This window comes from Ascaphus truei, chromosome 4 (assembly GCF_040206685.1).
Source record: "Ascaphus truei isolate aAscTru1 chromosome 4, aAscTru1.hap1, whole genome shotgun sequence".
Classification (NCBI taxonomy): domain Eukaryota; kingdom Metazoa; phylum Chordata; class Amphibia; order Anura; family Ascaphidae; genus Ascaphus; species Ascaphus truei.
This window is the reverse complement of record NC_134486.1, coordinates 96,760,681-96,771,694: the sequence shown is the minus strand read 5'-3', so window position 1 is coordinate 96,771,694 and position 11,014 is coordinate 96,760,681. Positions and strand designations below refer to the sequence as shown.

General features: G+C 35.4%; 1 protein-coding gene across 1 annotated transcript; it reads left to right on the top strand.

The window, feature by feature from the left end:
• The first annotated feature begins 480 nt into the window (after positions 1–480).
• On the top strand, positions 481–10,415 carry PAX1 (paired box 1). Its single transcript, XM_075594744.1, has 5 exons — positions 481–828; positions 1,302–1,931; positions 3,805–3,947; positions 4,304–4,523; positions 9,609–10,415. The coding sequence occupies exons 1-5, from the start codon at positions 825–827 to the stop codon at positions 9,698–9,700; spliced, it is 1,089 nt and encodes a 362-aa protein (XP_075450859.1). The 5' UTR covers positions 481–824; the 3' UTR covers positions 9,701–10,415.
• Positions 10,416–11,014: the final 599 nt, after the last annotated feature.

Here is an 11,014-nt window from a genome sequence, read left to right as displayed (position 1 = left end):
TACTATAGTGTGCAGAATGTGACAGATAAGATTTTTTTTTTCTTCTAAAAGAAGATTCTTTCAGTTTTTGAAGCCGTGATTTGCATTTCAAGAAAAATGTACAAGCTAATGGTTTCCAGATGACCAGTTACTTTCGAAAGGAAGAAAACGTACTTTGCAGACCGTGTGAATATAAAATACATGTAAAAAAAAAACAGGAACTTCAAGACATGACCAGTCTCTATTCTTTTATCAGCCCCGAAAAATAAAGTAATAATGCTCCCTTGATGTCGGTGTATTTACAGAAAATAGGGATGAAAAGGGAAATGATGGATTGGACTGGCAGAGAAGTATAAAAGGCTTAAAAGTTGGTAGTGACTGTTGTTTCAGGGTGAGTGCAGTGAGAAATTCCAAAAGGAGAGAGGTAGGGTTACAGCAGACCGGAATGGGTAAATTGTGCTCAAGTAGAAACCTCTGCCTATTTGGACTGACGAGAACCAATGGGATGTCACTAATAGAATCTCCTGCCTGACCACCAAGATTGACGTGGAAGACACGTCAAATTGATCTGAACAAACTCCAGCCAGATAACTGGAGTCATTTACCCTAATCGGATGAAGATCACCTTGAGCTTTTGTTCCTGACATTTGAAATTGCTCTCCAAACACTGGAAGAGGGGACTGGGGAAGGAAGTGTATTTTAACTTTAGCACACTCCTCCAGTTTCAGTTCATTGGAGAGTCCTCGGCTCACTCTGCCCATGTATCACTGGGTTGCATCTGTTTGAGTCGTCTTTTCCTTTTGTGTGTGTGTGTGTGCAGAAGCCTTCCTGATTTTTCTCACGGGATGGGTAAGAATTAAATCTATACTGAATGACTTCATTCCGTTGCACATTCTCATCCGATTAGTAAATATTGGTATAGTGAATAATAACGTGGGAGGTTCAGACTTCAGATATGGGTACACTTTCGTTTTTACAGTGCTTCCATACACTGAATCCAAATCAAACCTTTTAACTTGTGCAACACTGTACATTGTGCCTTCGTTATTGATAATATATGTTGTAAAACCTCTATTGCATATGCAGCAGAAGTTACTTCTTATATGTTAGCTCTAAAATGAATGCTCTTGAATATCTCTTAACGTTACAACACACATATAAACACATCTTTAAAGTTGTTATAAGATGGTAGTTTGCTATGGTTGTATCTGGGTTTGTTGTATTGCTGCCAATTATTTTCTTAAGGAGTGCATGTATTACAGTTGGTTTATAAAGTTCAGATTGTGATGCGGTTTCCTTTGTGGTTTTGCTTTACCTAATAGAGCAAGCTTATGGAGAAGTGAACCAACTGGGGGGTGTTTTTGTAAACGGAAGACCCCTTCCTAATGCGATCAGACTGAGGATCGTGGAGCTGGCCCAGCTCGGGATAAGACCTTGTGATATAAGCAGACAGCTACGAGTCTCTCATGGATGTGTGAGTAAAATCCTGGCACGGTACAACGAGACAGGCTCCATCTTACCCGGAGCCATTGGAGGCAGCAAACCCAGAGTCACCACTCCTAACGTGGTGAAGCATATCAGGGACTACAAGCAAGGAGACCCGGGCATCTTCGCCTGGGAAATTAGAGACAGGCTGCTGGCTGACAGCGTCTGTGACAAGTACAATGTTCCTTCTGTAAGTTCAATTAGTAGGATCTTGAGGAATAAAATTGGTAACCTTTCTCAGCCTAGTCAATATGAAAGCACCAAGCAGCCTGTCCAGTCTGCACTACCATATAATCACATCTATCAATATCCTTATCCAAATCCAATATCACCCGGGTCAACCAAGATGAGCAGTCATCACCCGGGAGTGCATATGCCTACTGGACATGTCAGCATTGCCAGATCCTGGCCATCAGTTCACTCTGTCAACAACATCCTGGGCATCCGCACCTTTATGGAACAAACAGGTACGTTTGTGGAAACATGCTAATAGCGTAACACCAGATTGGGTGTTAACAGACTTTCTACCAAGCGTGATCACACTAAGGCAAAGTATATATGGAATGAGATTAGATACCTACCATGTCCCAAAATGCATTATTTCGTCTACTCCTATCTCTGTAGTTCCTCATGTGTTGCATGAATTCTATAAGGTATGTAGAATGCTGGGACAATATATATGTAGAGAGCATGTCAATACCATGATGACTTTTCTCACTAGTTAGCCATGATAATGAATTTAACGTTTAGTACATATACATTATAAGACCCAGGTCTGTATATGGTAAAACTGATTTGGGGTGGACTAATAAGGGGAGTAGGGAGAGATCAGAAACTTCCTTGTCAAATATTTGCACACTGATGAGAGACAAGATGCCACAATCTTGTTACTAATGACATCTAGTTGTTTTTGCCCCAACAGAGAACAAATACAAAAAAGTTTTTGCTTAAGTGCTCGTGGTCAAATACAAAAACACACTAGAAAAAGAAATAATAATATTAAAGCAATAAGACCAAGAGCTTAATATTTAAAGTACATGGAAAAAGTAACGTTCAATGTTTTAGCTTCTGTTATTGTCACCAGCAAATTTCCAGGTTCTGTCCATGTCTGAAGTTGTAAATAGGTATATGAAAAACATATATACAATATATATATATGAAATATATATTTTTCATTTTTTACACAATCATATCTACTATATTTAAGTAAGCCATACTTTTTGTTTATTACATTTCCCATTGCAGTGCTATCCTTTAAAACAACTACTGGGATTGGTGCTTCATGAATTGTCTTCTTTTTTTATTAGTCAGGCATCCATAAAGACGTCAAACTGTATATACTGCTAGCATTCATTATAATACAATAAAACCCAAGGGGGTCCAAAAAAATCCTACGATAAGCACTCGCTGTTGATATCAAAGGGGTGACCATATAAATCCGAAAGGTATAAATAACCTTGGTCACTATTAGTGATTATGGGTAAATGACCACTAATACACAACCTCCTATATAGATCATGTAGGATACGGACGAAAAATAATAAAGTTTTCTTTATACCAATGTTTAAAAATGCATGGAATATATACATAAGTAATAAAAAAAACTCCATGAACAAAGAGAATAGGCGGTTGACCAAAGCTAAATGTAGTGTGAGCCTGATAGGCATACACCAGCATGAACTAGTATCCGTAGTGTAAAGTTGTGATCGTACATCCCCTTTACCTGGTGTATTTTTTTTATTGTATATTTACTTTATCCAGAAATGTTATTGTGCAGTTTGACATTACATCATTACATTATTACTAAACGTTTACCATATAAACATATTATGACTTAATATTAATCTTAGATTTTTTAATTGCACAAATCCCAAGTAAAGACTATATTCTTCTGCATAGCCTTCTGGAGCAAATGGAGTTAATAATACATGTATAACATACATTTAAACATGATAAGTGTACATATCTTATAACACACTTCAACCTTGTCATCGGTGGTGGTTGCTAAAGGAGGCTGGGCAACTTTCTTGATTGTACATGCATGCCTTGTTTATTCTAAATGGTCACCTAAAACAGTGTTATAAATGAAATGACCAAACACTGGCTTACAAAGCATCACCCAGAGGAAATAACGTTAGAGTAGTAGTACACATAAACACGATTAGCCACACACAAACTTTATAGGAAGATACCTTCATGTTCAAGTTAAAATTTTGCAGGAGAAAGGGAAACTACAAGAAGCTAACGTTGAAAAAAAGACCCAATTTTTACCCCTTATTGCTCATTGCAAAACATAATTGACGCCTATTGTACTAATCCTGGCACTTTATCTTGATTTAGGCGCTATTGCTGGAGCAGATGGCAATATCTACTCCCCAAAAATGGAAGAGTGGGCAAGCATCAACAGAACAGGGTTTTCAGCCACTCAAAACATAAATAGTATTGAGAAATCTACGTTGGAGCCTGACATCAAATATTCACAGGTAAACTGCATATTGTTTAAACGATACATGCTATTAATGCTATTAAACAGTGGCAGAAAATAAAAATAACAAGTCTGTTAACCAAGGATAGAGACGAGACTCGCATCTTATGCTCTTTAAACACAATCTTATGTTCTTTAAACTAGCGAGATCTTAATTTTTTGGGGGGTAAAAGTTATTTGCAGAGGTGCAGGCCAACACAAGCTAGGCGCTTCAGTAACTTAGTGTAAACTAAAAGCTCTAATCTACTTATTCAACCAACACACCTGGAAGACAGGTGCGATTTTTGACAATATGTGAGATGTTTCAATGACCTCTCTATATTTTTCTTTCCCTCTCCCCACCCCTTGTTACAGCCTGCCTCAAGTCTGTCCACTGTGGGTAGTTTTGTTCCAGCATGTGCCTACTCTTCTACCAACCAATATGGGGTTTATGGTGGACCAGGAGCTGGATATGTTACCCCGGGACATCACTGGCAGGCACAAGGCAGCCCCCTTTCTCATCATGGGCCAAGCGTGACCGTACATGGAGGAGACATTGCAGCCCCTATGACATTCAAGCACCCAGCCAGGGAAGGTATGAAAACAGGATGAAAAAATGCACTGTTTCAGCTGCATAATGAAAATGGTTGGCTGGGGTGCCGTTAAAGTGAGGTCGCTGGGTTTTGGAAAATAAATAACATTGAGGTTTTTTTTGAAGCAGGGGATGTTGAGGAGTAGATGGATCTTTTTTTCTGGTTGGCCTGTTTTATGACCTGAACAATTTATTTTTGATGCATGGGGGTCTTCCTTTCAAGGCGAAGATTTATAGATTACAATTTTTCACTGTCAGTGCCACAAAAAAATCCCCTGTTTTACGGTTTCCTTATGTTATTTACAGAAGCCCGTTGTATAATATCAGTTATTGCACTGTTTCTCTACCAGCTTTCACTAAACATTTCCAGAGAACTAATCAGATCTCAACTCGGTACTTTTATTGTAGACACACACACACCAATGCCAATTTCTAATTGGACCATTTTCTAATTTATGCTGCTTGGAAATCAGTCATACAAGATAGATGACATTTAGTAATTTACACGAATAATAAAAAAAGAAATGGATTTACATTATGAAAATATTATTTGTTTCTGAGCTAAATGCCGGAAAATATTTAATTGTCATTAATGCGCAACTGTATTAATCAACAGCAAAACAAACAATATTTTGGAAATGTTACTCATTACAATACTTACAATGTTTGAAAATCTATCTATGAGTGAAACACATAGCCAAATCTGGTATGTTAATATGATTTCCAGACATAGGTTTGACTTTTTTCATTTATTTGTACAATGGAGATTTATGACCTCGTTCTCTTATGGTCTTGTGGAACATTTGACAAGAACAGCATTTTCAGAACCACTTTATAAAGTTCAGGTTATGCTGCTGTATTTTTCAGTTATGGATTACAGGCTATTTGTTATTGTTGGATGGCAGAAAAGTTATGGCTGAATATTGAAATCTTCACATAACATGAAATATATATATATATATATTGTTAATCATATGAGCTATTTATTGAGCTAATTAACTAATACAGGTCGAACACTGGTATATTTTAGTCAATATTGTGAAATTAAATAATTAATTGCCTAGTTGTATCAAAGGGTGGACACTTACAGTATAACACACTTACAGTATAAAGAAATATGCGTATTACTTAGGACATACTATTATAATTTCAAGTAGACAATGCAATGATGGGCAAAAGCCTGACTTTATTTTAGGCAGACTAAAAACTTGAATACTTTTCTATCCTTGACAATTTTATGTACCAATATTACCCTTTATGTCAAACAGATACGCATATTGTTTGCTAATGTGTAGAACAGTTTAGCACAATACAGATTGTAACGTTATTCTACATCATTTGATGCCAAACCATGATTTGTTAGAAGTACTGTATATAATCTTTTGAGTTTAGTTGTAAACGTTTCAATAAAACTCGCATTTTCTTATGATCTTGCACATTTGTTTTTTCGTGAAATGTGCTCACACATACACCATAAACCTGATTCAGTAAATATCTGACATCTTCACTGTAACAGTAAATGACTCCCCAGGGTCCTGTTTAACTGTGCAGTTCAAGGGCTATCCAGTCCCTGGAAAGGAATGATGCTCTTGTCAATTCGGATTAAATACCAATGCACCACTTCTGTTCTTTATTCTCTCTTCGTAAATAATCTATATTATTGGATAGAAAGATAACTGGCAACTGCCAGTGTCTAATTCTCATAATTAAATAAAGTGTACAATCAGTGAATACATAAAAAAGCTGTATATACTGTATATACTCTATCGGTTCTTTAGAGTTATCGATAATGGCAATGCCTGGTGTTGTGTGTCATGGTTATTTTTCAGTTGGCTGCAATATATGTCCACAAATTCTACAAACACATTTTGCAACATTAGAGATAACCAATTACATTTTGCAAATTCAGTGTTGATATTATTGATTCGAGTAAAAAAACTTATTGTGAACGAGAAATTTGGTCCAAATATTTATTCAAATTTCAAAATAAGTTTCAAGATGCAGCTAAAATTGCAGTCACTAATCCACACACATACACCAAATTTACTAGAAAGAGAGAGAGTGAAAGAGTGAGAGAGTGCGAGAGAGAGAGAGAGAGAGAGAGAGAGAGAGAGAGAGAGAGAGAGAGAGAGAGAGAGAGAGAGAGAGAGAGAGAGAGAGAGAGAGAGAGAGAGAGAGAGAGAGAGAGAGAGAGAGAGAGAGAGAGAGAGAGAGAGACGAGTTTTACATGTATGCATCCGACTAACAAATATTTTAGAAAATGTAAAATTGGGCTACATAACATTTCTGGCAAATCCGTTTCATTATTGTTATTTTTTTAAATGCATGCAAACGTCAAATGTCACATTTGAATACAACGTGACTTCCCCTAATTGAAAACTGCCCATTTCATTGTTTGATTTTATTGTGCTCATTAGAGAGTTTTATGGTAAAGATGTTAAAGTACAATGGGAAGCATACAGTAAACATTTGGTTTAAAGCTGCAGTAAAAGACCTGATTGTAGTAGATATGTGAAACAGAAATAGTGTTCTAAGTATTTAAAGAAGGCGTATACAAATCTTAATTAAGTTTGCTTAATTAATGCCAGAGGTCCTTTGAGATGTACAGTATGGGTATGAGGGACATTGTTATTATGTCCGAAAACCCCACCAACAGAGAACAAAAGTAAATAGGATTTTTTTTTATACCGATGAACAAAATTAAGTGTGGTTCATCAAATAAAAAATACTTTTTTTTAATAAAAAAAGCAACCAAACAAATCTATGTCTGTTACTCAGTTGTTCACAAAAGGAGAAACAGCACCATCATATTATGAAATAAAGCAACGCATGACACACTAGGACACTGGGGTTTGCTGCAAAACGGAGACATATTAAGTGCAAATAAATATAAAAAGATTTATCAAAATAAAAATGAATATTGCTTTCAACAGGATTTTTTTTTCTTTGATTCCATTTAGTGGTTTTTGCGTGTTTTTCACTGGTTGGTTTTGCACCACTTTTGGTGAGAATTTGGAAAATACGCTTTCGTTTGACAGCCTTACTGCCCATTTCCCTCCTGCAACCAGACTAAAAATACTCCCATACATTCCAAACAATAGGTGCAATTAAAAAGATTATGAGTTCATGTTCCCAGTTTCCCAATAAAGTCGCTCTATTTTATAATCAATTCAGTGCACTGCGTAACCTACGGGATGCGTATTCGTAAATAAATTGTGACTAAGTTTTCAAAGAAAGTGTGGCTAATGGGTGGTCTGTTACAATCGTATTACAGAGAAATTAACTACGTGTAATAAAAATGCCCCTTTGTGCCCTTACACTTCCAAGAACTCCTATGTGGCCTTATATATTCAAATGTGGCATACATACTGTATGTATCTACGTGTGTAACGCAATACACTAGTACACTGTATTTTAAATTTGCATGTTGCTCCACTCCCAAATGTAACACTAAAGGGATTATTTATGAATTGACACAAACTGTAGTTAAAGCAAAAATCATCTCACATACTTGACATTTCTAACTTTTGTGAAGTGTTTATTCAAGTGGTATAACCACATCCAATTTAACACTGCATGACACTGCTGCAGAAGCTTTTTAAAATACATATACGTTATTGATATTAATCTTGGTTAATGTACATTTTGAAACCCTTATTTTCCACAATAAAGAAAATCAAAGACTAAAGCATTAGCTACAGTAGTGAGATGTTGATGTAGAAGGTGCATTGATTTTAATCCTCATTTTGGCCAGATTACTATATGAAGAATTCAGCATCATCATAGGTAATTGAGTGTTAACAAGTGCAACGTTGAAAAAGAAGACATTGGCCCATATGTATTAAGTAAAAAGTGGTCCAATTATGAGACAAAATAAACTATGCCTTCTATATCAAAGAAAAAAATCCCATTGGTATCAATATGTTGTTTTTCTTTAAATACTCGTGGATCAACATTTTTGCCCCAAAAATTGCACGACTTTTGTCTTGAAACATATACCCCAATAAGATTTCTTTGTTTGACAATAACTGCAGTAAGTACCTATGTTAATCAGTTCTCCAAAGAAAGACAGAACCAGAATTCCTTGGAAGGGAGAAAATAACAAACTGGACCAAAGTTTTATGGCATCATGGATTTGGATCAGGGATATTGTTCTGTTGTCGTTTTCTTTTTTTTAATTTATTTTGCACAAAAGTTGTTCTACACATTTCATGTATTTGATCGTGTTGATACTTATCATAAGTAAAGGAAAACGATTAGTCTTTTTTTTTACAATTGCGAAAATAAAAAACACAGCATCATTTTGGAACAGTTCTGCATATTAATTCTGAAATGATAGACTAAGCAGATAACTAATATCAATGAAGACTGTTTGTAAGAGATACAACATTGATTTTGTTCAGAACTCGCGTTCACTGCTTAATTGTGAATCTGATAAATCCCTCCCAAGAATTAAATATATAGGAAATCTGCTATTTGAATTATATTTCCCATTTCAACTTAATTTGTAATTCTTTATAATGAGGTAACATCGCTATATTCTTCCCATTTCTAAATCAGTAATCACTGTATTTAATTGGGAAGCAAAAATGTTTGGCTTCATATTTCTTCTCTTATTTAAAAATATATATATCACACCACCGATATAATACTATACGCTTAATAGTTACAACGTGTTTGTAAAGATTTCGCTTCTACGAAATAGTAAGTTGGGCAGTTTTCTTACAACTGCAAACAGTAACGCAGGAATGCATTGCCAGCTTGTTCATTCCATCGCATCGCAGGTGGAAATGTTATTCCTGGTGCTGGTTATACAAGTGAGTCATACCAGCCTTAATTCATCTCAGTCTTGCCTACACTACCAACACAAGAAAAACATACTGTGATAAACTGTGGCTGAATCATTATTTATTTCTCACTGTTACATTCTTTGTATGCCCTTGTATGTATGTATGTATATCTATCTATATGTATGTATATCTATCTATATGTATGTATATCTATTTATATGTCTTCTTCTTCTTCTTCTTCTTCTTCTTTTTTGTCAATTTGTATTTCCTCTCGTGACTTTTTTTCCTTCTCTCTTAGTGATGAACAGAAAACAAATCAGTCCTGTCATCAAACATCAAGACGTCCTGAATAATGTACATGGACTTTCTATCCCAGCTTCGTCGTCTTAACAACCTGACTATTCAAAGTCACTGAAGATTTTTCGGTTTCATGATGATAGCATCCATCAATTCATTAAAGCACTATCACGTTAAGCATGGCCCAACTGGTGGCAAAAGGTTGAATGTGAGACAAGTCCATACAGTCACAGACTACATTCTTTTACTGCAGACTAACAAAAGAAAGAGGAGGCGAAGAAACGATTTGGACATTGGATGAGTTATTTAGTTTGGAAAAATGAGGCTGATGATTAAAGTTGCCTTTCTACTATTTCTTTTGACCCTTTATCTGCTGTCAAGTTTTTTTCTTTCCTTATTTTTTTTAACGTGCCCCCCCCCCCCCCCCTTTTCAGTAACATCTTTGACATCGAGTAATCTGAAAAAAAGAGATAGATTCACAAAAAGGATACTTTCTGGCCTTTTTTTCTATTTAAATACACTGATATTTAATTTCTTTTAGGGGATACTTCATATTTCTCCAAATAATAAATCCATGGCTGGAATAAATATATGATGTGAAACAATCTTTGTGAGTGTAATGTATATCATAGATTGTAAATGTACAAATAAATAACAGCATTTTATTTTATATTTTTATAAGCATAAATATCTTAATAAATGAAATAGAAATTGATTTATGTATTATTGCATATGGTTTTATTTTGTTACACAGGACATTGGATACATTTGCAGCTCTAGTCAACAGAATGACATTTCCTCCAACAGTATGTGGTCACATTTTAGTAGACTTTGGTCAGGGATGCAAAGACATTTCTGTGCAACGGGAAGTACAGTAGTGTTAAGAAAGATACTGGTGTCTGGTTGTAAGTGTCATATAATACAGATGCTTAAAATAAAATGGATATTTTATAAAGGTGCAGTAAATACTGAATTTAATAAAATAAGTATACTGCAGCTGCACAATTTTGTAACTTTAACTATTGATATAACAATTTTAATCATAATTGTATGTTAAATTCAGTTACTCTACCATATACTGTAAGAATCTATTTATCAACATCTCCAAGCTGCAAAATTAAAGCAATCTTGCACAAGAAAAAATCTTATTCAAAGCAATTGGATTTATTTTCTCTGATAAATCTGGTGCTGCTTTATTTGCACCGGTTTTGCACACTTAGGGGGTCATGCACTAAGCTCTGTTAAGTCGTTTTTAGAGCGCAAAGTGCTCTTAGAACGTGATGTTGCGCTGAACACGATGCACTTATCCACGCAAACAGGCACTTTGCGCTCTAAAACTGACTTTTTTCATGACATTTTTCTAAGTCCAACTTTGCTTGTTCGTTACCCTGTTTGCGTTAAATTCTG